Raw genomic sequence first — 27,368 nt, 5'->3', positions numbered from 1 at the left:
GTCTTTACCATCACTGTGCTCGCTGATGACCCACTGAGCCTCCAACAGAGGATGAAAGAAAACATATATCCAATGAAGAATCCAGCAGCTATATATAATGTCACTGCAACTGTCTAAAGCATTTTCATGATATGTCAGATATGGCAGTGTATCCCAGATTAAATGTAGCTTTATTTTATCTACTATAGAACATATATTTTATAGACAAGTTTAAAAATTAACACAATGCCCCTTTAGCTTTGAATTCAAACCCTAACCCTAACCCCCGAATTCAAAGGGGATCTTTGATTAGATAACTTAATCAATCGTCAGAGGGGGGGTCATATCTCTACTGTCTGTCATATAAAGCTTAAAATATTTAAAAAATGTATAGAAATATAAATGACTACGATAATTGTAAAAAGGTTTCATGTGCAAACAGCATCTACATAATTGTGTATAAGATTTTAATCAGTATGCCCAAAAAGGTAGTTAGTCTGTGATACACCACTCATAATTCAAAGTGTAAGCTTATAATTTTACAAGTCTCTCTTAAAACAATAGTCAGGTGTCCACATGAACAGTCATATAAGTTTGCTTTCTGTTATCATTCCTCCTGTTCATTCTGACCATTACAATGTGCTTCTCATGTAAGTGATGGAGGACAAAATCCAGAGTCTTCATTCCAACTAAAAATATATTTCAAAGTTGATCTGAAGTTAGTATGAGGCTTCAGCAGTCTCTTCAGCACAGTTAATTTTCTCAAAGTTTGCTAAGAGAACAACAGCCAGTGATTACATTTTGCCCTCTCATTAATCGAGAACATGTGCAGCAGAGCATGAAGTCATGTCTTCTTTTTAACTGCGCCTATTGTGTGATACCACAGAGGTGCTACAGTCCAAGAACAATTGGAACAACATTAAACATGAATGAAACACGGAACAGCAAAACGCCCCGTAACCACCAAGAAGCTGACAGTAATTATTTATCTTCCTTCCTGTCCTCTCAATTTAAGTCGACCATCATCCACGTTTCCTGTCAGCAGTTGAACAGTAGGAAAAAAACCTTTTGGATTGATTTTTGACTTAAGTGAATGATGAAAGCTGATAATGCTCTACTATTCTTACATTGTACAGATTAATGGTCAAGCTTGCCACTTGGGATCCCTTAGCTGTTTGCCATCTGATTCTTGTACATTTTCATGTCTTTAGGTAAGCCGGTAGTTCCAGTGAGACCAAGGTTATGGGTACCAAGATCTTAAGAAGGTTTTATCCCAGATTATTTTATCCACAGATCATTAACAGTGGATTCACAGACCTGTGGGCTGTTAGAAAAACCTTTTTCAAGGATACTGATAATGAAGCAAGCCTCCTCCTCCCTTTTACAAGATTACACTGTCCATTTTGCTGCCTATTGCAATATCTCTCTCATTCTTTATCTTTTTGCTGCTGCAGTGCCTCAGATTCCCCTCAGGAATTACTGAAGTCAATGTGATGTAAAATATTCTCCAAACTTCTTTTGGATTGGACTGGCCCAATCATGAACACAAAAATATTAACAAATGATCATTAAGCCCTAGTATATAATGTAGTGTCAATGAAAGATGACTCAGTGAAGAATTTAAACACTGATTTGCCACCATTCAAACTTGACCTTCTTACATATTATTTAGCTACATTTTTACCCCCCTCAATAGATTGTAATTGAATGGTTATTGCTTGACATTCATCTATATAAATATAAATTGATGCTCATGAATATTAGACAAACATTTCTGCTTCAAAAGCTAAGAAAAGGTACGTTTTTTTGCAGAGACCATAGTCCTGAAAGACTATACCGCATGTACTAGCCACTCTTGTAAATTACTTTTCTAGTTGCTTTGTCAGCTTGTCCCATTGCAAGTAGACGTGGAGGCTGTTCTCAAGTAACATGTTGTTTGCAATTAACAGACACCCTGGGAAATGTTTCGCATAATGGTGCATGTCCCATTCTTATTAGTGGATGTTCTCAGTGCCACAGCAGTAAAACCTGAGGCACATTGTAGAAATGGGTTCAACCAAATGGGCCACTTTGGTTAAACTGAAGGCAACACATCACAGTGTTTGATGTATTCTGCCTCTGGCACCTTAACGGACAATGCTTATTTAGCAGTATTTGTTATACAGTATATGAATTATTAAAGCAATCACGTCAATGTTTCTCCAAAAGGGGCTACCTCATGCATTCATAAGTGGCCATGAGATTTCTTATAGCCTGTAATACTCTCAAGGGCATAGTGCTGCTATTTTATTCAAAAACCTACTGTAGACAGAAATACCTTCTTGGAAATGTGAGCAATTTCAGCATTTTTATTTAATGGCCAATACCCTAGATTGTGTGGATCTCTCCATCATAAGGTCAACTTTCAGCGTCATCAAATATCTCCAAGAGTTGGTGTAAATATCAAAAGCATTGCCATTTAAAGTAATATTCCATCCAGACTATTTGTGTAAACCTTAGGCCAGTATTTTAATGCCTAGCTTTTGGTGTGATGTAGTGAGTGAGCTTTGGTTTCCAAGGAAGACACAACAGAAGATATCATATCATAGCAGCACTCATTTATAGCTATCTCTGAGCTTGTGTTTATACCAAAGCTCTCTCTTAAAACAAGCAATAGGCGTGTTTCTAGAGATATTAGATGAAATAATCCAGAAAGGTCAGTTTGAGTAATGTACTAAATGTTGGCTCCGCTTTTAATGTAATATTTAAATGAAAGCATGGTTCAGCCTGGGATACAGTGTGTTCCTGTGTCTCATACTTGTGTTGCTGTGCAGTTGAGGTAGTGTTCAGACCGACATTAGCTGTGCATGAAAAACACCACAGGGTCATTGCTTTTTCCCACAATGCAACATCATCCGGCAAGACACTGTGTTGGCCTTTCACATACATACATAGTACATTCCTGGTGGTCTACTTTCTAACATGAACGCTGCCTTGACAAAAGATAAAACAGTTGCTGCCATCAGAAATTTGCAAAGTTGTAAAATCTCATGTGCAGTGTTTTGGCATCTGACAACCCTTTTAATGCATTAATGCACGCTGCACTGAAAACAAATTCCTTCGGTGTTGCTCGCGTGGCCATTAAATTGAAGTGAAATAAATCAGCGGTAAGATTTACTACTCCTGCAGCTCTCTATGCTGTATAAGCAGTGCCCATATCTCATTGCAAACAGCATACAATGGGATGGCGAGTATACATTACAGGTTGTTTAATGCAGCATCCCTTGATGAACGAGGTATTTCTTCTATACAGTATCTGTAAACTGGAATAACCATCCCACCAGTTCTACTTCCCATGATCTATTTGTCATTTCTTACAGGCTGGCATCATTACTAAATTTCGAGGAAAGGGTGTATTTCCAACAACAACTACAGCCTGTTGTTTTTGGCACCCTAGATTCATTAGAGTAAAATTGCTAGTAATATTGGGCAGTTTGTCAGGAGCATCGAGAAAATCACACTGATTATTGCAGACATAACTTCTTTCCCTCATATGGCATTTAAGCTACTGTTGATCACTGAAAGAAGAGGCGATAGGCCGTTGAAATTATAATTCATCATGTGCTTGCGTGGTTAACTAGACAAGATGGTCTCTCTTTCTTCTATTCATGAGCTAAAAGTAAAGCAGTCAAATAAAAGTATCCAAGAAAATTAGAAAACCTATTCTTTTGTCCCATCATACACACTCTGACAAGCTCATTTAGAGCCATATTCACCCTTCTGTCCCACTTCAACATTGCTTTCAGATGTGTCCATTCTAAAAGAAGACCGATTTATTCTGCCGACACCAGCAGCTACCACTTTTTTGTTCTTTCTTCAATACAGTGCAGTTGCTTTTTTACACGGTGCAATGTTCCAACTCTGTATTCTCCGACAGCTCAGGATATTCATAATATACTTCTTCTCCCTGGTGAAGCTTTAGACCTGGGCTGATGAAAGAATTCCGGCTGATTGCACCATTGTTCCTTGTCTGGTCATTTCAGCACAGGACCTACAAAATCAATTTTCAGAGTTTGAAATGACTACTCCAAGTTGTTCCAAGAAATACTTGAAAAAGTTCAACTTCAGTGTCCAATTGTATACAGTGTGACGTAAGTGAGCTGGACACAGCACACTCACGTCTGCCAACCCAGCCAGTCTGTGATGCTTTATGCAAAAGAACCACAGGGAGAAGAGAGGCAAGAGATCTAACAGTCTGACTGAAAAGAACTCTTTTTGTGTTTTGTAGGAGACAGTTTTTATTTCACTCCTGAGATTGTTACTCTCTATATGTTGATGTTGAAGGATTGCTGTGCAAGTAAGGAAAATCTGCACCAAAAAATCTTAATAAGAGCCTTGCCTTTAATTTATCTCCTACATCAGATGCACTTAAAGAAAGTTTAAGTCTCATTTACCATAACCCATGTTCTCTGATAACATGTCTGTGGTGTAGTCTGTTCTAGACACTCTCCAAGGTAAAGTGGATGCAGTGTTCACACCAGCCTAGTATACATAATGCCACTTGGGCATGTTGCAGCCTGAGACACATAACACACAGACGATGACAGTCAGGACTGTTGATTTTGCTACCACAGGGATACATTTCAGATGTCTTCAGTGAGGGAGACTGGAAGGTTTGGAAAAACCTTATTATGGTTGGGCTTTTATATTAAATTGAAATATGAATCTAGCAAGTATAGAGGCTAGCACCTATGTTTTACTTTGGTCAATAGGGCTGAAACTAACAATTATTTCAGATAGATAGATAGATAGCCTTTATTGTTCCACGGGGAAATTCGTTTTCACAATCTGTCAGAAACACCACCAAACATTGAACATTATACATACACACACACACACTGTCCAAACATTGAGAAACATATGAATACACACACACTGTACAAACACCACTAAACATGAGCAACATATAAATACACACACACTGCACAACACCACCAGACATTGAACAACAGACACATATATCACATAGGAGGGCTGGGTCCATATGGGTTTATTGAGTGCTGAGATGGCAGACGGGACAAAGCTCTTGCTGAAGCGTTAATCATTCCATTATTTTCTGATTAATCAATTAGTCACCTGGTCTTTAAAATGTCAGAAAATTGTGAAAAATGTAGCTTAATGTTTCCCACAGCCAGGATAACACTAAGATAACACCATATAGAGACACCAAAGCAAATGTTTGAAAAAGAACTAACCACTAAGATTTTATGAAGGCCATAGCATATAATGAACCATTCAGTGTGATGCAGTGCTGGACAAGAGTGTGTGTGTATATATACAGAAAAATACCAACATAGTGTAATGTCCCTTTTGTTGTCCCTCAAGCAGGGTTTGTGCTGTTATATATTCATAAAGGTATAATCAGTAGCACTGTATAATGAGCTGTCTAAGAAAGGCAACTTCAAAGCCTTTTTCAAATTATAATAAAGATACAGCGCTAAAGTTCTAGGGGCCAGTTTTGTCTTCAGCTCTTTTATAGCATTTCCACTGAATTATGTAAAATGGGACTAAATGTTAATCAGGAGTCAATTCAGGACATCTAAATTGATGCTGTCCGGGACTTATTATGCTAAGAGAGATTTCCATTTCTTTTTTGTATTATAAAGCAGGTCTAGGGGCTTTATAAATACTGTGAAAGTATCAAAATGGAGACATACACTCAGCCCATATTCAGAAACTATGCTTTTAAACAAGCCTTAGTAAGGTTGTGATGTCACAACCTCTGCATTTCCTCTACCATTGTCTTGCAGGTGCGGCTCACCCGTCCTGAAAGAAACTATGTTTATTCAGGTTATTTACTTAATTTGTGTGCAGTTGTTTCATTTCAGTTTATTCTGAGGGTCCCTATTGTGTTTTGCTGTCATCTGTGGTTGCACTAGTGTCTCTCTTCTCTTCTGCTATCTGTGTTTCACCTGTGTACGGGGCTCACACATACATGGAGCGGAGCAGAGGAGAAACTGTTGCAGAGGAGAGACAGTAGCAGAAGAGAAACAGTTGCAGAGCAGAGACAGTAGCAGAGGAGAGACAGTAGCAGAAGGGAGGCAGTAGCAGAAGGGAGACAGTAGCAGTGGAGAGGCAGTAGCAGTGGAGAGGCAGTAGCAGAGGAGAGACAGTTGCAGAAGGGAGGCAGTAGCAGAAGGGAGACAGTAGCAGTGGAGAGACAGTAGCAGAGGAGAGGCAATAGCAGAGGAGAGGCAGTAGCAGAGGAGAGACAGTTGCAGAGGAGAGACAGTAGCAGAAGAGAGACACTGGTTGAAGAGAGACTGTGGTTGGCCTGGGTGTGCGTCACTCAGAAAACAGTCAGCCAATCAGAAGACAGGGGCATTGAGCAGACACAAATATATATAAGTAAATGAAAATACTATACTGGCAATGGCAGGGCATAATATGACCTATTTAAAGCAAAGTCAGTTGATGTAATACCAAATTGGTCAATATGTTTTTTATGTCAGAAGTAGAATAAGATGAGTGTTATTGCATGATCATATAACCGCTCTGAAATCAGAACCACAGATTCCTTAAAACTAGTACACAATGGAAACACACCTGCGTACACTGTCTGTCAGCTGTAGCTTGTTTGTATGCAGTGAACCCTGACCACCCACCACAACTCAAACGCACCTAATTAAATAATAGATGCTTTCACACTCCATAAGTCCTCCGGTGTCAACTTTTCTCAATAAGCAGTTTGCGCAGCTTAAGTAAATTACCGTACTTGACATTCGTCACCTCATCAAATTGCAATTCTGGCTGCCCCCTCACAGCTTCTCCAATGTAATAACAGTAGATTTGGCTGAGCCCTGTACATAAGTGTTACTCAGAAAGATAAGATTAAATGAGTTCTCACTGTAGTGGTTGCAAGATTTATTGTGTGAGAATACATTGGAAAAAGGGTTGTTTACTGGAGGAGTGAGACACATACAAACACACACATGGTGATGCATCCATGCTGTTTACAGCTTCTCTGCCTTGTGAAAACACCTCAGCCTTGCTTGGGAATGGCAGGATAACATAATATGGCAAGAAGCATTTAGATTTTTCTCACCCCACATCTGTAAGAAAACATTCATAATTGCATATAAGGCATAGCATTTCTGATAATCTAATGAAATCACACGGATTGATGGAAAAATAAGCTTCATTGTGATATTAAAATGCTCCTAACATGTGCCTCTGTGTTTGAATAAAATAATGTAGTACAACTGAAAAACCCTGATTATTCAAATCCCACTGTTTATCGTACTCCTCTCCCAACATGGTCGGGCTGGTTGGTCTCATCAGCATTTGCCGCCTTTTGTTCACTGTGTGCTTTGACCGAGATGAAAGGAGAAAAATAAAAATACAACCCATCTTGGCGTACTGTGGATTGGAATCTCTCGCTTCCTTTCCTTTTGCTCTCCGTCTTGCCATGCTCTTTTCTCCCACCTGGTACATTTTCTTTTCCCCCTCCTTCTCCAGGCTGTAGTTGTGCACGGAGCTGGCTATCTAGTCTGGCACCCTTCCCCTTGAAACTGGGGATAAACAGAAAGCCTCGCATATGGACTACATGTTCTCGTGAAACGTCTGTCCTTGTTCGACTGCTTTTAGTTATTCAGTGTGAAATCCTGTTTATTTCACAGACCCTGTTATGTAATTATTGTTTGTCTTAATTATTCCTGTCTAACAGAGTTTATATGAGGGTATTATACTCCTGCTGAGTATTTTTAAAGCAATTGGATAAAATATTCAACGTCCTTTACAACTACACCTTGTATTTTGTGATAAATAAGTAAAATATGCAAAGTGCCAGCAGCAGCACCTTCTTGGAATAGCTCCATTTAAATTGCCCTGATGTGTTTTGGGCTGAAAACACAAATACACTTATCGGTTAGTGAATTAGTCAGCCTGAAGACAGCAACAAATGTCTTAATTCACAGTTCTGTCAAATGCAGTTTGTCGTTTGATCTACTTGTTTGCCAGTTGCTACAGGTCTTTATTCTCAGATTCCAGACTGGAACTGACAATGATGTCAGAAAACATCTGCAGTGATAGAAATTGTGAAGTAATTATAGAATATTTGATGTCTTTGTCTCATTGAAGTGTCAGTGCAGATAGCTATTTACATATCTTTTGTTTTTTGTTTGTCTTTTTCCTTTGTTTAGTTTTGTCTCACAGTTTTCTGTGGTTATATTGTCATGGCATTATGAATTACATCTGCAACTGACAATGACAGTTTGTACATTAAAGCAAGCCTACATACATTTTTGCTGAACAGTGGCCCAAGTGTTTTATGGGATAATGGTAATTGATGATAGGTAGTGTAAAAGTAGCACAAGAGTATTATTTTCTTATTTTCTCACTGAGTTTGAAGTTGACATGTCCCCAATCACTTTTAAATAATTATATCCCTTTGCCCTGGGCTTCGCCTCTCAGGCCTATCTTCTTGGCTCTGGTACAGTACACAACCTGGGGAAAAGACTGCATGTAATACTCAGAGTTGGGAAAAATACTCCCATGAGCATGACTTAATCTGTGTCTCCAATTAAAATAGCATTAAAGGATTCATAAATCAATCAAAGACTGATATAAAGGACAGTGCTCTTTTTGGTTAAGATTCAAATCCATTATCCATCATTAAGTATCAGGCCTCTATCAAGGAAACAAAAGTAATTCAATTTTAAATGATAGTACATTAAAAACAATTTGCGTAGCCTTCCTTTTTTTCTGGTACATAGCATAATCAATTTCATGATAATTTGTCATTTGCTAAACAGACATACATGCACATTATTTTAGGAAATGACATTCCTCAAAACAGCCTTTAAAACTGTTCTTGCTACATTTATATCAATATACTGTATATGAATGCTGTATATAAAGTGCAATAAAATGCAATGCATAAATGTTGGATGTTTTTAATATGAGGGAAAAAGTAAACTTTTGCTATTTTGAAGTTGCAGTGTAAACTGAGTCTGTTTTATAGTTCAGTATGATAAATATGTTCTACCACTGCTCAACACTTTAAGGGACCTATTATTATGCTCATTTCCAGCTCTATGTTTTTATTCTGGGACTCCACTAAAGTAGTTTTGCATGATTCACGGTTCAAAATAATCCTTATTTATTTTATACTGGCAGGTTATGCAGTCCCTCAGTTCAGCCTCTGTCTCTTAACTGGCAGTCTTAGCTCCTGTCTCTTTAAGGCCACTCTGTTCTAATTGGCCAGCTTTCCACAAGCTTGCTAAGGGGCAGTTCTACCAGAGTTAAGTGACTGCTGATAAAAACACATTTCTGGCTTTACTCCTTCATATTAAAAGCTTTTAAATGACTAAATAACAGGAGACTTTTTATTGGAATTGAAGAATTTTACAGGATGCAAAACGTGTTGCTCACCCAATTAGCAGAAATTCATTAGTAGCACTAAAACACAGTCAACACAACAAGATATGTAGATATTTGGAGCTATTTATTTGTTGAGCAGATCAGTTAGAAATAATGCAGGGAGGAACAGTAGAAGCAGGAACAGCCACAATGATGATGATGATGATGTTTGAAGAGCTGCAGACAAACAGCACACCTCCAACAAGTAAACAACTTATTTCTGCTGTGCTCTGGAGAAACACTCACAGCGTGCCACCTTGACTCAAGTCTTGGCTCAGTGTGACTACCCCCAAAACAACAAAAAAAAAACATAATGTTAGCAGAATGGAGCAGTGAACTAGCACGCTGTGTGTGGAACAGATGACCATACATAGAAATCCATCATGAGTTGACATCGGCTCTGACTGAAAGTAGAAAAAACAGTTGGAAGCCAAACGTTCAGAGCAATCTGAAGCTGCTTCTTTTTGCTCTCAATGATTACTTCTCCACACATTTACCTCTTTATTTTGACATCTGGCCAAATAAGTATAATATAAATAATAATAATTTAACACGGGATCGACCTGCTGTTCTTTACATTTAGAGTCATTTACTCATCATGTTCCATTAGAGAGGATGATGTGAGTGTAAAGGAGAAAACAAGGCTGTTATCTCCACGTGTGTGTTGTAAGTTAGACTCTGCAAGCTTTCCAATTAGAACGTTTGCAGAACCCAGGGCCCCCATTGTGGGTAATTGTTTTTAAGGAGCGTCTGATACCCTGCAGACTGCCGTAATGGCTTTGTATCTTTCCACTATGTGTTCAGATTATTGGCATTTATGAAAGCTGTTGTTTTCAGCCCATAGATATACAAAGCTTTGCCGTTGTACCAAAGCAGCTTTTTATTCCTTTTTCTCTGAAGCTTTCATATGTACGCTCTGCTGCAGGGCACATTGATGCTCGCTGCAGATTAATTAAATGTCTACCATTACAGCTAGAATTTATGCAGATGTCTGACATCCAGGGTGCGAGCGAAAACAAACAAGCCTAATTGAATTTAGCTCCTCACTTAAAGCTGTTTCTCCCCTCCGAACCTGATTGATATCTGAACTCAGCTGGCTACATTGACTTTGATCCTTTTTGTTTTGTGATACACAGTCAGAACTGTTTCTGTTCAACTGGGCTTCATGAATATGAGATTTGTCTGGTACGGCAGCAGCTGTAGCCTGCACAGTCATTTCTTTGAACAAAGCCTCTATTTCTTTCTTCCACGCTGTGCAGAGTTTTAGAGGCTGCTGGATAGGTGAGTTAGAGTTTGTTGGAGTCATAATAAGTTCAACTGTCAGATTACTTAAGGGGGTAATGTGTGTGACTGTGTACTTGCTCAAAAATACAATATCAGTCAGACTGTTGCGTCCATATTATTTTATATAAATCATTATCCTTACATAATTTACATAATATGTACTATAGTAAGAGGAGTTTCTTAATAGTAGAGAGAAAAACACAGATTGTGTATTGGTGTTGTTATGGTCAGAGGAACAATAGATACAGTAGTGCGCATACGTTTTAATCACTAATAGTCCAGAGTGGATGCTTTCAAAATAATGGCAACAATAGTTTGTATTTATCAATTAACTTACAAAATGAATTACGCAAAATAAACCGATATTAAAGTAATATTTGGTGTGAAGCACACTTTGCCTTTAGAACAGTGCCAGTTCTCCATGGTACAACTGCACAAACACATTTTTTCAAGGTACTTGGCAGGTTAGTTGTTCTAAGTATCTTGGAGAAGTTGTGTGTGGGGGCCTCACCAGGACGCCTTCTTGTCAGTCAAGATAATTTGTGACTCTGTATGTTTGGGAGTTTTCATTGCTGCAGACTGAGTTTAGGACCAATCGGAGGCTTTTTTTCATGGTATTGTATAACATCTGAAATGTCTAAAACTTTTGAACAGTACTTTACTTCTGCAGAGATCTACCTGCAATTTTGAGATATTACTAAGTAGGTCTGGGCAGTTAATCGAAAAATAATTGAATCCGACATTTAGAAACTCTAATCGACTTAATCTTGCTCATGTCAATTAGTCGTGGTGTTCACTGTTGCCATGACAGTAAAGGTTACATATCTTTAAGGAAATGGAAAACTTGTCTCCAGTGATCATTTTAACCCAAACCATGATCTTTACATAGTTCTAATCAAGTAAACTAGACATTAACCACAGCGTCACACCTTAAAACAGCATTATTTTCACTCCCTAAAGATCCTCATGTGTGAGGGCAACAGTGTAAGATACAAAACAAAAGAAACTGTGAAAATACATCATTGTTCATCAAGGGTGGAGATAATCCTTCATTAATCGTAATCGAGGTTAAAAGTTCAATTAATCGTGATTTTTGCCATAATCGCCCAGCCCCATTACTAAGTGAAGGGAACTAGTGAAGTGAATAGATCAAGGTTGTTCAAAGTTGAGCACTATCTTGGGCAACTACCCTGTTCATATCAACTCCACTATTTCATTTCAGTAATGCATTAAAGGAAAATATTGAGACTCTGCTATGCTATTATGATTCCCTGACAGTTACCAGACTTGTCAAAAAAGCATAGCAGCAAGTGACAGTTTATTAACCTAAGCTGATCATAGTAGTGCTAATATTAAATGTCTAGCTGCCCATCGTGATAGCTGACTACCACCACATCAAAGCATTTTTCTAAGCTATTGCATTCCTGTCACATTGGTTGACCATGCTTGTCATCTGTACATACTTTGCCAGAGATGTGGGGCCCCTAAACTGACATCAGTCAAGGTAGTAATTCGAAATGGTGTGCATCTGTTGTGAGGGGCAATTTGTTGTCTCGCCTCATGGAGTCCATCAGTCCATTAATCCAGCCCATGGGACATTTTGTCAAGTGACACCCAGATGTCCTGTTAGTCCGACAATAAAGCCTGACACTAGAATCCCAAAGGTGCTTTTGAAAGATGCCGCATGCGGGAAAGGAGGATTAGGAATGTATCACGGATTTAGAAGACACTGACAGCGGTCCACCTTGCTCGACTGCCTCTTTTGAGACACTGAACCCGACAGTACGTGTTTCTCAACAGAGCAGCAGGGAGAAACAGCACAATGATCCCCGTGCTCCTCGAGTCTGATAAACATAGCTCAGCAGTGCGAGAGGGGTAGCAGACTGTGAGGAAGAGGAATGCTTACTCAGGCTTTTGACATATATGAAAAGAGGAGGAAGGAGGAATACACAAGTAGGAAATCTAAAACTGCAAATAATCTGACCCAGTTTTTCCCTCCTGGCTTTGTGGCGCCAAGCTGGTGATGCAAGTACTTTTTCTATTTATGCCTTTTGGTTCAGATTGATCTCACTATGAAACAAAGAGATGCATCTCAAGGGAAGGCTGGCCTGTTAATAACTATTGTTCATCACCCCCCATAAACACATGTGCTATTTTTCCTTACACTGAAAAGTGTATATCATTTTCCTGGTTAAGAAGAAGTAGCTTTTGCTTTGCTTGTGAGGACTTTGTATGTTCATTCCTCAACCATATTCACCACTCCAGGGTTATTTTGTGTTAATGTGTTAAATATAATTTCATGGTTAATGCACTTTCCTGTAACCTGCTTCATGTACTTTACCTTGAGAATATGATTGACAGAACACCCAAAAAGTTGTTCTGCAGCTGTTCATTTAATGGGTATTTGGAGAGCAGAATAATGTTAATAACCACAAGAGACCACAAGATGAATTCAACCATGTAGTGTTGTAATCTAAAGTCTGGTAGCTGCATTGCATATTGTGCCATTGATCCTGAAGCTGCCCCTCATGTGCTTGAATGAGCAACTAATTCTAATTAATTTGGCCAAAAACCTGCTTGAATGTTTGCCGCAACACAACGCAGTCCAAGGTGCTGCACTGGCCAATCAAATATTTACTGGTAGATTTCTTTATAACGTGAACACCAAATTTGTGTTGCTTACCTTGTGACCTATGACCAAAGTTAAAATTATTGTTCTTAATCCTGTCTCATAGTATAAACCACTATGCAGTGTTTTGGCCTCTGATAAGTCGTCAAACTCAAAGATCTCCTATCCAGTCTGGACTTCCTGTATTGTATGCCATTTCTCTCCTGCTATTGGCTTTAACCACTGCTTATTGGAGACCTCTAGAGTGGTCTCTGCTTAGGGCTCCACATTGAGAAATAGATGGCTACCACTTACAATATGTCAGATGGCTGCCAACAATGGAGGTGTGAAGAGAAGAGTACCTCATTAGGTGCCACCTTGTCGTTCTGGGGCAATTAATAGACTGGGGAGGAAATGCTTTGAGCTCAGACACTGCTCAGTGCAATCCACCCACTGAAGGGACTGATGAGGAGAACATGAATGGGAAGGTGGGAGTATCAAAGTAGCCGTGGTTTCAGAGTTGTCCTGCAGCTGTATTTCAAAATCTTCATGCTAAAAAGCCTTTTCACTCCAACCATAATGTCCTTCTGAACACTTTTTGTCAGTATATTCTTCATAGTAATTACTCTCAGTAATGTCATTCTTATTCAAGATCCTTCCTTTGGGCATCTCTACACATTTTTTTTACTTAAACTCTTAAATTCTGTTCAATGTACAATCATACAACATCTTTATGAGCTTTATCTCAGTAAGTATTCTGCTTTTGACCAAGTGGAGGGACCTAGGGACTGAAGATGGAAAATTAGCTTTAAGCCAACTCTGGTAAAATACATCAAATGGTAACATTTATGTTTAATATTGTACATGATCCCTTACAAATCCATTATTCCTTTAAGGCTCCTTATCACCTTCAATAACCAGAATGCATAGTATTGCTTTCCTGATGTATTTATTTTTTGACATTAGGAAACACTTTCTCCAAAAGTTGGATGAGAAGATTGATATCATACTCATATTTGTCCGTTAAATATGTAGGTGGAGCCAGAAGATAATTAGCTTAGCTTAGCATAAAGACTGAAAATAGCAAAAGGCTTTGGCTTTGTCAAAAGTTAACAAAATCCTCCCGACAGCATCAGATGAAACAAATTAGATATCATGTGTTAGTAAGTGAGCTTTAAAGGTTTTTGTAGGAAGATTTGTTTTTACCTTATGCTAAGCTAAGCTAATCATCTCCTGGCTCCAGCTTCATACTTGGCATAAAAGCATGAAAGTGCTATTGATCTTCTCATGTTACTCACGGCAAGAAAGCAAATAAGTGCATTTCCAGAAATAATAAGCTTTTCCTTTCAGCTACATAATATATTCACAAGCTTTCATCCACCAGACACATTCTCTTTGTTATGGTGACTGGACCCTCAACACCTCCGACTTTTATAGATTAATCATTAACTTTTCCAAGTGACTGGGCTGAATATGGGAACAAGAAGTCACTTCCCAGTGAAAGAACAAACATATGAAGTGAAGTGAAGCATGCTGTTTTTGCTCATATGCATTGATTATTCCGTGTGACATTCATACTATCAGGGTTAGACGTTCTATTGCCACCGAAGGCACTCATGCAAACATTTCTCATCACACTTTGGATAGAGGTATAAACATTTTGAATGTCATTCCTCAGCCCCACTTGCATGTGTCACCTGTCATTTTCAGCTCACGTGAGTGGATTTTAATATTTGTTAGATTTTTGAGATAAAGCAGACAGCAGGGGCAACAGGGGTGTTTGCATAGGTCTGGCAGGATGTAGAGAAACTGTTACAAATAAAAGTTCCATTTAAAAAAAAAAAAAAAAAAAAAAAATACTCAAGTAGCCCAGACCTTGGCACTGGAAGTCCTTGGTGTTCTTCTTCTAAGAGGTTTCTGTCCTTTCTCAAAGAAGGCTGAAAGACTTTATGGCTATTTATTGACACATTGATTGTTACAAGGATCGAACCCAAGGCCTCTCCTTTATGGCAGTGTCTTTAACTAATGTACTAGCCTGCCAACCAGTAAAAAGTTACGAGACAGGGTCCAAAACCATTTCCTTATGAAAGGAACTCTACAGCCTTGTAGCTGTTGCTGCCAGTCAGCAGACAGAGAAGTTATAACTTATATGAAAGGACGCCTGGGGGCTTTAATCTGATTCTACTGCCTTTGGCTGAGCTAGAGATGGGGAGTGTTTGATGCAGACATGGGTGACTAGGGAGATATAAATGACACTGACAGTGAATCACAGAGACGATACACTGCATCGCACCTTTTTCACACTTTTTTTGCCATGGGACAGTAACATCAGCAAAGGGGTTCTTTTTTCCTTTATGTGTATAGTCTAGTGAAACTTTATGAAGAAAACAAACCATGGTTTACTTTTATTTTATTTGAAAAGTAGTTGAATGTTAATATCAAAATTGCCACCTGAGTATTTATCTGTGGTGCTGCAAAGCATCCACCCAAGTGCTGTATATGAATTTTACTGTCACGATTTCCAGTATTTATGTCTAAGCCACAACATAATGACGGAGAAGCAACTAGTCTCCAGATAACCTATAAACAATGAATAGCTGAAGTCTGGGTGACAGTGAATCCAAAGAGCATGACAACCAAATTACAACTCTCTGCCACAAAACAGAAAGCCACTTGTAGCCAGTCAAGTTCAGCTCATTACATTCAATACAAGCCGTGTACGATAAAGCTTCAAAGTTGGCGACTAGCCCTTGATCATATTGGAGCATTTAGCAACTAAAGAGCCAGATAATTCCCTCGGGGAAACAAAACTGAAGTAAAAGGAGATAGAATATGGTACTTATACTCATGTAGCCAGAAAAATGACTCCAGACGGACAGAAAAGACAGACAGATTTACTCACTCGCTTACTTTAGTCCCACGGGAGCTTTGTTTTGACAGCCTGTTCATATTAAACAAAGAAATGCATATGGACCCACTGCAGACGTACAGATATACATAAACACATTCATTCATCTACCTATATCTGTATACATACCCACACAAGTTTGGACTTATACATCCTGCATCTACATCCTGACAGCAGTAGAGATTAATGCTCATGTTCTTCTATATATATGCATCATCAAATAATTTTGTAGTTGTTGTAGTTGTATTGTAGTTCTGAACTGAAGTGTTACTCTTAAACATTATATAACATCTTCAGCACGTATTTCATAAGTGAGACTTAAAAGCCTGTAGCCTCAAAACTACCTTGTCATTGTGCGAGCGCCTGTTGTTGCGCTGTCATGCATCTCTGTGTTATTTATTTCCTCGCAACGCTGTTGAAATTTCAGCTTGTTTTTGAAGCATGGCTAAACAAAACTGACACGTCCCTCATAAAAATAAAAAAAACTCCCTTCCCCCCACTCCAGCTCTTATCTTTTCATCCTCCTCTGTTTGTCAGTTTTCATAGTGAGATAATATAATGAGCGACAGGGGAAGATAATGCTGGTATAAAAACAATCGTTTAACTGCACGGCTTATCTGCTCTCTGCATTTGGAGCTGCTAAATGCACAGGGGATATAGCTAACCATGTGCGTTTGACACATCTGCTGTAAGTGATACGGGATTGTGGAAGTATGGGAAGGGATATGATACAGGACAGAGATGACCAGCATTGCTGAGTAGTAGCCAGTATGCCCTTTTTAGATTACTTCTTCAAAGCAATCGCATTAAAGACTGAGTCCATCATGACAACTCATTTCTACTTTGCCAACACAAAGACATTAATTGCTACTGTAACTAATTGATCCATATAGACAGAAGCGATGGAAGAGTGTAGATGGATACCACATTGATCTTAGTTTTGATTAGTCATCCAGGTCTTTATTTAGCAAGATCTCTTGGGGTGAGACCCTTTTAGATGTTGCTGCATGGTAAATGGACTGCATTTGTATAGCGCCTTTCTAGTCTTCTGACCACTCAAGCACCATTCACCACTCATACACTAATGGAAGAGGCTGCCATGCCAATCAGGAGGTGCATGCTCATCAGGAGAATCAAATTATTCACACTGGTGGAAGAGCCTTCAGGAGCAATGTAGGGTTCAGTATCTTGCCACAGGACACTTCGATGTTTGGGCTTGGAAGGAAATCGAACCACCGATCTTCCAATTAGCGGATGACCCGCTCTACCTAAACTATTTTCTAAGAAACTAAACTCTTAGTCCTAAAAGTTGAGTTCATTATTTAGTTCATTACCTTTCATTTCTTTCTTTTGTGCTCTGTTTTCCCCCTATTTTCACACTTTATTTCCTCCGTTTGCCTTTCGCTCCTTCTATCCCTCAGCCCCTCCTCCCTCTTTTGCTGTAAGCAGAGCTCCACAGAGCTGTCAGAAGCGTTTGAAGTCTCTGCTTTTTACAGGGCTTCTTCCTCCCCTCATTTTTCTCTGCCTCCTTCCTCTCCAGCCCTAGATTGGGATGCCTTGGGTAGAGTTTGGAGTGTTGGATTTCAGTAAGAGCTCGCTGTTATGTCTTTATCAGCCCAGGATAGTTACTCTGCCGTGTGAAGTGCACTGCATCACAAGATTAAACTGTAGCCCAGCCATTTCTGCTCCCCTAGGCCACATTGGTACTGTCTGGACCAAAGCACACATTCTCATAAAAATGCATTTCAACCTCAGACAGATGCATTTTTCCTGAGTGACATTAGACATTTTATATCACTTTATGTATCTCTAATGATCTGTTAAGGCGGATGTAGCTGCAGGCTGTTTGTTTACCACCAGCCACACTGTAACATGTCCCCTTGACACCCCTAATGCAATCACCCTCCCATAGTACACAGAGATAAAAACATTGGAAAGTAATGCCATCAACATCTGTGTTTATAATAAGACACATTTTTACCCCTTTCACCCTCATGGCTGGCATTTCTGGCATTGCACATTTTTGTCAAGAACAGAATTTAATTCCACGCATGAGTTTCATTTCCAAAACCATCTGGACAGGACTTCACAAATAATTCTGTTGGCTTGGGCCCAGTTTTCACCTAAATAGAGGTCCTAGTAGATGCATAAATAATGACGGCCCCGTTCGATGAGTAGTACCTGGCAGGTCAGGCCTGCCTCGCCTCTTGTCATTGACAGCAGCTTGATTGAAAGTGCTCTCTGAGGGCTGAGAGCCAGCATTCTCAATCCACTCAGCTGTCAACATTTTACAACTACTGGACAAGCCAACATTTGGGTTTGGTACAACCCCTCTCACCGAAAAACAATGGGGAGGGGGTAATCTTAAAAGTACATTGTTACAAACTTTCTTTTAAGTTGTGATGGCAGATCGACTTTCACAGCCACATGATCCACTAATGAGGACGTTTAAATTAAGGAAGCATTTTATGAAATCCATACTATCTAAGTACTCACACTTTGACTGGAAAAAACATATTGGAACCTCTAGAAGTTTCACTTATTTTGGGCTCCACTCCTTTATGAGGGAAGGGAGAATTGGTTTCAACTATAAGCTTTGAAGGTCAAATTTGTCAAACCCCAAAAATCCCTCAGGTCTTTGGAAATGTGAGTTTGTAATGATTACTTTAGAGTTCAGAGGCAGCTGTAGAGATGTTGATTATGTGCTAGGAAGTGATACAGAATAAGAACAGGTGCCTGCACACACAGAGCTACAATCACACAATAACTTCAGGTATTCATTTATAATGAAAAATCAAGAAAGCTCCCACACACGTTCACTGTATAATAGTTTACTGAGTTGCAACATTTCAGTCTAACCAACTTCTTTTTCAGGCCTGATGAAGGTCAGATTGCACAATATAAATACACTATATAATACAATATAAACATGTTGTGTTATACCCTCATTGTAGCCAGAGTGATACTTTTTATGTCCGTGTAGCCACAAGGGTTCTTGTGATGTAATTTTTACCCATGTCTGCAAGAGTCTTCAGTGACAGTGCTACAACAGCAAAACAGACATCTACCTGCATCTTTAACATTCCTCTTGAAAGGAATATGAGCACACCCTGATGGCTTGTTCAACTTTTTAAAAAATGAACAGAAAAAAACAAAAGAGCTCGTTTTGATGCTGAATGGTTGTCATTTTGTTTTCTAGTCAGCCACAGTGGAGCTACGCCCATTGTAGTGTGCACATCACAGTTCCACATGCCCGTCTGCAGCTGTTTGCATCAGTGCCCATTGCAGAGAATAAGGCTGCTTTTCCTTGGTTTACATCATATGATTTGCTTTAGATACAGTGCCAAGAGAGCACATTGGCAAAGAGCAAGTGGTCAACTCCTCAAGGCCCCGCTGGTTTTCCAGATGTCGAGTACAAAGTGAATGAACCTAGTAATTGCAGCACAATGAGGACTTGGGCCACTCAGTCACAACTCTGTGCTCAGGCCAAAAAATATCCAACAATGCAGTTGAGCACATGGACTTGGAGCGATTCCCTTTCTGCTGTTTCTTACGAGAGATGAACCAATGTGACCTTTTCTCCTCTTCCCAAACTTAAAAATATGTATACCACACAGCGTGGAACTCACCAGGGTTTTTTATGTAAGGTTGAGGCCTGTGGCATGAGGCCACATATATGTGCGACACTAAAACTGAGCCTCATTTGAATTTAACTTACAGCAAAGAAAAAACAATTTCATAGTGACATTGACAAAAAAACTGTATTTAATGTGGATCAGGTATGTTACCCAAACCACTTAATAAGGTCAATATCAGCCCCCAAACCAAATCCAGCAAATCACAGTGATGTACCCCTTCTTCTCACCAGAACTAAAATCAAACTTCCCTAAGTAAAACTTCTAGCACTGCTCCCCTTTTCCGGCCATGTTGCTTTTGCAGTTAATACATAATGGCTTAACTGTGAACACTGGAGAAAAAAAAATCAAATCCATCCATTCACTCTAGATGTGTCTATCTGTAGTGTGTTAGTTTAAATGCTTAGAATTCAACTCCAGTGGTTAACTACCTTTTTGTAGCTGTGTTTCACAAGCTGTGAAACCAGCAAATATCAAATAAAAGTGGAATACAGCTGAAGCCCTCTTTGGAGCTGGTGTGTGTGTGTGGGTGTGTGTGGGTGTGGGGATTAATAGAGGAGGATTTAGATTGGATGTAATGATGTGAAGCAGAAAGCAATGGAGGAAGTCACCCCCACTATCACCCCCCTGCTGTTTCCACTGTTCATATTTGGAAATGGGAGAGGGATGTTGGGGTACTGGTGTAAAGAAAACAAAACAAACAATTTTTTTAATCGTCCTCTGCGTGTGTGTCAACTTCAGACCAGGCAGAAGAAATAGTAAGTAAATGACTGACTGTTGTAAATTGGGATTTTCCTAATTTTCTCACATTTTTACCAAAGAAAATATCATTCGTCGCAAATCCTGTTCCCACTTAGCCTCACATTAACCTTTGACCACGGTGCCTCAATCTTACGGCTCCAAAAGTTGTACTTTTTTCAATTTGAAGATTCAAAGCTGCGCTATCGTAACACAAACACAACCTCATCCCTCCCACACGCACCGCACGATCCGCAGGGGTCCACCGTAACTGTCATGTCACCGAGCCTCTCCACTGATATTAGCTGACATCTGACCTTTTAATGAGCACACAACCAGAGCCCCGCTGTTATGAGAGGTTAGCGGGTCTGTCTGACAGCGGTGTGGTCTAATGAGGGGGGGGGGTCTCAGCGAGGCCAGTGTTAGACCTCCACAATAACCATACAAAACCTCTACACACCTCATTAGCATCATGCTAATAAGCCTTTCTGCTGATGGTGTCCATGGAAAAGCAGGATTGGAGAGAAGGAATGGCATGTTTACAGCCATATCAAAGAATTCTTTAGCCACTTAGGAATGTACGCTTTCCTTTTCTTGGCCATCATCTTGAATACACTTGAGTCACAGCAACAGGCTCGCATTCATCACATTCACACCCTGATGTGTCTCCAGTATACACATCTAAAATTAATTTCACTATTGCCAGAATATATCAACACTTTTTTTTGGCTGCAATGTGTCCGTAGCACAGAATATCAAAAACTGTTAAGTATCAAAAGCTGGAATCAAATACTCACTCAAATTCCAACTCTTGATCAGTTTTAGAGGTAAAGAATTGTCTCAACACTTGCCTTGGTATAAGAAGTATTGCTGCTTGTGTTCAGAAAATATTTATAGCAACAGTTTAACATTTTGGGAAATGCGCTGTGCTGAATAAGAGATAATAAGATTGATCCCTTTTACATGTTTGTGTTAATCATAGAGCTGGAGTCAGTACATACTTAGTTTAGCCTTACAAGTTCACTTATTAACATATTACTTTTTGTTTTGTTAAAGGCACACTATGCAGGTTTTTTCCTTAAAAAATGTATTGGCTTATAGAAAAATGATCTCTCTCTCAATCATCACTTATGACCCATAATTGTATGTTTCTAAAGAGGTTCTGCCCTCTGTCCATATTTTCTGTGTTTGAGATGCGTCTGGGGGTTAATGTTTGGGCAGTGAGTGAGGTCATTTTGGCTGCATTCACCCAAAATCCGTACAAAGTCCTTCAGGATTGTACAGAGATGTGCAAAGGTTTGGATGTGTTTTTTCGTTCTTTAGAACATAACTGTCCGAACATAGTGTTTTAATGATCTGATTCATGACTTTATCTCGCTATCACCACGCACTCTCTTCATTCATTCTTGACCACCAAATCTGGTTTGAATCTTCAAAGCATTGTGGATCTCATTTACACTCTGATTCTATGAGATTTCATTTTTATCTCCAATCCATTCCTTCTTTTCCCATTCCCTTAACTCTTTCTAATCATCCTTACCCCTCTCCATTTCCTCTTTATTAATTTGTCCTTCATCTCTGTATCCCTGGTTTCCCAATTGTTCTGAATCCTTCGCCACCACAGCACTGTCATAGCAGCTTCTCTGAGATCTTTGTGTATTTTTTCTGTTTGGGGTGGTCGGCTGCACAGTGGATACAGTCTGTATGGAGAATAAACTCTTGTTATCTCTCAAGAGGAGTATCGTGTTTATCACTCTCATTTTTCAGTGGCACAATTGAATTTTTTTTTCTTTGATTATTTAAACTCACATTTGTAGACTACATCTCAAGCCAAAAGATTTAAGTCTGGAAAACATCCACTTGAGAATCATTTGAGATATGTACACAAGTAATCTGCAAATGTCTCAGTGATTACGTGACACGTGCCTCTACAAACTCCTTCACAAATACTAAAACTCTTCTTTTTGATTGCCTTATATTCATTCAGAGGAAAACATTGATTTCCAGAACAACCACCAAGCCCTTTTTAATTGAAAAAATAATAATTCAAAGCCAGTAGAGATCAATGATGGTGTATATATACATGGACATCATTACAGCGCCCCAAAAGTGAAGCCAAAACATCTCAATCGCCTCCTGGTGGCTGGCTGCAGTATATGCAGTATAGGTCATTAGTCCCGCCCCCTTCACATAAGCAAATGGGACATGAGCCATAAAAAACCAAACTACACTTGAAATACATTTTGAGGTTAAAGATAATTTCCGTAATCTTAGGTAGTTCTTATCATGCTGATGTTTGTCCAACTGCTGATTTTTCTGTAAAATAAGTTTTTTAAATTGTTACTTAACTATTAAAAAAAGGGGGTGTGGCGTCATGATTGATAGCTGTGACAGCCGCTCTCAAACCCCTGTCAGGCAGCAGCACAATTGAAGGGGCGTGTCCCACTAAATAACATCACACAAACAAGACAGCAGCTCCTGGAAAAAAGACATTTTGGCTTCGCTTTTGCATAGCAGCAAGAAGTGAAGACACGTCCATATTTATACATAGTCAATGGTAAAGATACAGTTATCTTATCATGTATGGGAAGGCTTCATGTTTTTGCACATTAAAGGAAAATTGTGAAGTTTTTCAAACAGTACACATCGTGGCAAGCAGCACAAACCTCCAAAGCTTCCCAAGTAAATTTAATTTTACATAAATCATTTTGAACACAGAGACCAAAAGTAAACACAGAAATTAGCCCTCTGGATTAGCTGTTGTAGCTAACTTCATAGCTAACCAAGCTAGCTGTTAAATCAAGTGTCTGGTTTTGTTGTCATTATCTGTTTTAATTCTATCATGAAACATTTTGGCATCAGTTTTAGAGACCTTCATGTTAATACTTGCAATCTGAGTTAAATCCATAATGTAAATCCTGTTTTTGGCAGCACAGCAGAAGAGTCCTAAGATTAAAGCCTTACACTCCTCTTTCTAAATCATCTTTTGTTATTACTGTAGGGGCCACAAACGAAAGCACGATGACGCCAAAGAAGAGGAGGAAGATGCGGACGACGACATGGAGGACAAGGAGGCGGACTCTGCCAACGAGTCCTCTAAAGAGTCCAACGAGGAAGAGGAGGGCAGCAGCTCAGAGGCGGACGAGATGGCTGCCGCTTTGGAGTTAGAGCTGAATGACTTTATGTGATGTGGAAAATGAAGGGACTCATTCATTGGTAATGGACAACAACAAAAAAGCCCCCGTCACCCGTTCAAGTGGTACCTAAAAATCCTATTTTCTCCACTTTGGAATCCGTGTGTACTTAGGATGTATGAGCCATGAATGTGTGCTGTAATAAAAATGAATGTCCTGTACAGAAATGACATGTTGCTGTGTAAATAAAGGCTTAGATTTTTTTGTAGCATTGATATACAGTATAGCCTTTTTGGCATAAAACACTTTGATGTTAACATTTTATTGTGAGATAAAAAAAACTGTAGGAAGCATTAAATTTGATACTTTTTTGTTTTACTTTTTTCTATTTCAATTTTTATATTGATGACACACACACAAAAAAGCTAAAATTATAAAACCTTAAATTTTTTGCTGGTCGTACATGCCAAAGAGTTTGGAATAGGTTTGCCAAGGCGTGCAGCTAAATGTTTTACTCTTGACTTCCAGTTTTATTTTTCTGTCGGCCTCCTTTTTTAAGGGTCATAAATGCAACCAGCGGATTTAGACATCTGAATGTGTTTTCCTCAGTCGTATCTTCCTCATCATAGTGTTTGTACATTTGATAACATGTCTTTTTGTGATACATGGTCCCATGGTGCACTATCACCATGAACTGAACTTTAATGTTTTTCATATAGCAACAGGTGTAAGCTCTACTTTCCCTTGTCAGACCACTTTGTGAATATAGTACAGTTTACTGTAGAAAGGGCAGTCACAATTTAGACCTATGGTTATGTACACTGGAGCAAATAACCTGCTAAATGCTGTTGTCTTAAAGGAACAGTGCAACCCAAAGGACAAAAATGTATTCTTTTCTCACTTACTTTTGATGGTATCTAGTTGATTTTATCTCTAGGTTCTGAAATTTGTCTCTAAGATTTCTCTCTAAGGCAAAGAAAAAAAAGAAAAAAACTTCCCCTGTGGCATTTAGGGGAAAAAAAAAATAAAACACAAGCAAAATGGGAAACAACTTCAACTGAACAACACATACACGGCATTAAAACAAATTAAGCAAATAGAGAAACACTGCAAGTTTCACAGTTAACATTTTCATGACATTATTGGAGATATTAACTAAACAGTAAAAGTTCACTACTAGCATGTTCATGACATGACAGTATTCCTCTATGCTGTGCATATGTCAGCATATTGGCAAATCTTTCTCTGCTTGTTTTTCTTATTTGAGGGGTAATTTTCTAAATGTATGTACAGTAGCATTCAAAGGTTTGGACACACCTGCCCATTGCCTTGAATGAGAAAGCGTGTCCAAACTTTTGAATGGTATTCTGTGAAGGTTTTTTTCCTCATTAGGATGTGCTGTGTGTATTTTGTTCTTTAACTGCAGGGCAGTGAGCTTCCTCAGGCATTCACAGCACAAAAATATTAAATTTCAAATGTTCAACTGAAACATATTCTTCCATAAACAATGTCCTTTGTCACGTAGTTGAATAATTCATAGACCTCACTGTCAACAGTCTTTGTTGGGACTGTTTCTTAGCTGAAAGTAGTAGTTGAATTTAAAGTAGTGCTTTTAATGCTGTGAACATCACCAATGTTATTCTGTTAACCTCCATTTTATTAGGGTAGCAGCAGAAATCTGTGTGATAAACATCTTAAAACCCTGGCAAACAATACTAAAACTAAGTGCATTGCGAGATACCTTCAGTGGTAAGTGAGAAAATACATTTTTGGTTATTTTGGGTGAACAGGCCTTTTAACACTAGACTGCGCAAGCTGTTTACACACAATGAAAATACTCTGAAATCAGCCTAAATTACAAATTCACGTATATGTTTACTTAAAACATTTTGCCAAGTTTCACATGTCTGTCCACAGGAAGAACAGGACTCACCAGCATCTCGTTGTCTTTTGGTTTAAAGCATCACAGACCTGTCTGGCTGGTACATATGACTGTGCTGTGTGCGCTTTACTGACAACACACATCACAGTCTCATCCTTGCCAAGTACAACTTAAATGGAGCATAAAATTTGTACCTAGGTTCACATTCGTTTGGCATCATTTTAGAGCCGATAGCACTGAGTCTGTTTTTCCCTTTATTCAAAGGAGTTGTAACTGGTGAAAGGTCATGCTTCCATTGCTTTTAGGTTATCAACATTATTAATAGTAGGTAATATCCAAAGGCAGGAGTGCAGCTGTGTGTTTAGATCTATGTCCTATGTAGGTTTTACCATCAACATCTTTCTACGCCACTCAACATACTTTTTTTTTCTCCTTTGCAGTGACAGTCATCCCATTTTTCTTCCTTTGTCTAGTGATGGTTTTATCATGAGTTTCAATCAAACAACTGACGTGTAAAGTATTTGTAAAGTCTATTTCCTACTTGACCCTGAGAGAAAAGATACTTTGATTAAATAAAGATGTTGTTTATAAGTAACGGCTGAATTGTCTGTTCTTTTATTTACATCCTAAAGAAGAGAATCTTTTCTATATCCCTGAACATAATCACCACATCATACTCCGGAAGTAGTCCATTAGTACAACAGCTGGGTTTTAACATTATAATCATCATGTGTATGACACAATGAGACTCCCACCACGACATATTACTTTAGTTAATGGGCTTTTGTCGTGAGATCCATACCAGAACCATTAGGCCTCGTTCCATCTTGCCGGTTGGGTTGATGTGCGAGTAGCAAATGTGTAGCAATCTGAAAAAGAACTTCTGCTCTTTCCATGTTATTACGTTGTTGGAATGTACAGACAGCACGACTCATCAGTTTTGCAATTTTCGATGTAGAAGGGAAATGAGGTAGACCAGTAGAACATCATCTGCATGGTAAAAAAACTGCATTTCCATCTCAACTGTTTCAATTTCATTGTTTCGGATTTCTGCTTTATCTTCTTATTCTAAATCAGCTCAATACCTAGCCGAAACCATTTATAACTGTTCAGTTAGTGTAAATTGCCGACCTCAACATCTGTGATATTACTCTATCATTTTGTCATTCAGTCAGAGTAATGGGTAATCAGGTGAGATGGTGATGACCCAGGAAGCAGCGAGGTAAATCACGGTCATAAAGTCTATTAAAAGCATGACTGTGGCATCTCTGCTGTGTTGCTCAGCGCGGTTCTTTCCTGGAACGACCTGCTGATCCTCTGCCTTTAAAAGCCAAAGCAAACAGCAATAAATGGAGAGCTGTTTATCCTGTGATGAAGGCAGGTATTTTGCTCCAGGAGGGATTTTTTTTTTCTTACGTTCGCAGAGCCATACTTGTCAGTGGTGATAAATAAAAGTCCATTTTGCAGCTGTGGATTGTTGGCGATGATCCACAGTTGGGGTTCAACATAGACGAGAAGGTCCTAAAAAATCCTGCAGATAGGAAAAGATGCCAAATACGATGTGTATTCCCTGAACATCAGTTTGCCCTTATAGATTGTGAGACGTTCTATCTTTCCAGGAACTTAATAACTAAGAAAACTGATTTAGAGCCTCACAGCATTCTTAAAGAGTCATTGAATGTTTGCAATTTGAGATAAATTGCATCTCAAATAACCATGACATTTGTTCATTATGACGCAGTGAGACAACCCAGAGTGCATGCAAAAGGCTTCATTAATTTCTTAATGTTTTTTACACATT

At 38.9% G+C, this 27,368-nt stretch overlaps 1 protein-coding gene across 1 annotated transcript in view; it reads left to right on the top strand.

Annotated features, from left to right (window-relative positions):
* Nucleotides 1-24,755, top strand: part of ctdp1 (CTD (carboxy-terminal domain, RNA polymerase II, polypeptide A) phosphatase, subunit 1) — a 65,088-nt gene extending 40,333 nt beyond the window's left edge. The window contains exon 13 of the mRNA XM_053334223.1: nucleotides 23,553-24,755. Within this exon, the coding sequence (XP_053190198.1) occupies nucleotides 23,553-23,739 (187 nt within the window). The 3' untranslated portion in view covers nucleotides 23,740-24,755. The remainder of the gene's footprint in view (nucleotides 1-23,552) is intronic.
* Nucleotides 24,756-27,368: the final 2,613 nt, after the last annotated feature.

The sequence above is a fragment of the Scomber japonicus genome, chromosome 15, assembly GCF_027409825.1.
Source record: "Scomber japonicus isolate fScoJap1 chromosome 15, fScoJap1.pri, whole genome shotgun sequence".
Lineage (NCBI taxonomy): Eukaryota > Metazoa > Chordata > Actinopteri > Scombriformes > Scombridae > Scomber > Scomber japonicus.
Note: the sequence above shows the minus strand (reverse complement) of the source record. Positions and strands in the feature narration are given on the sequence as shown.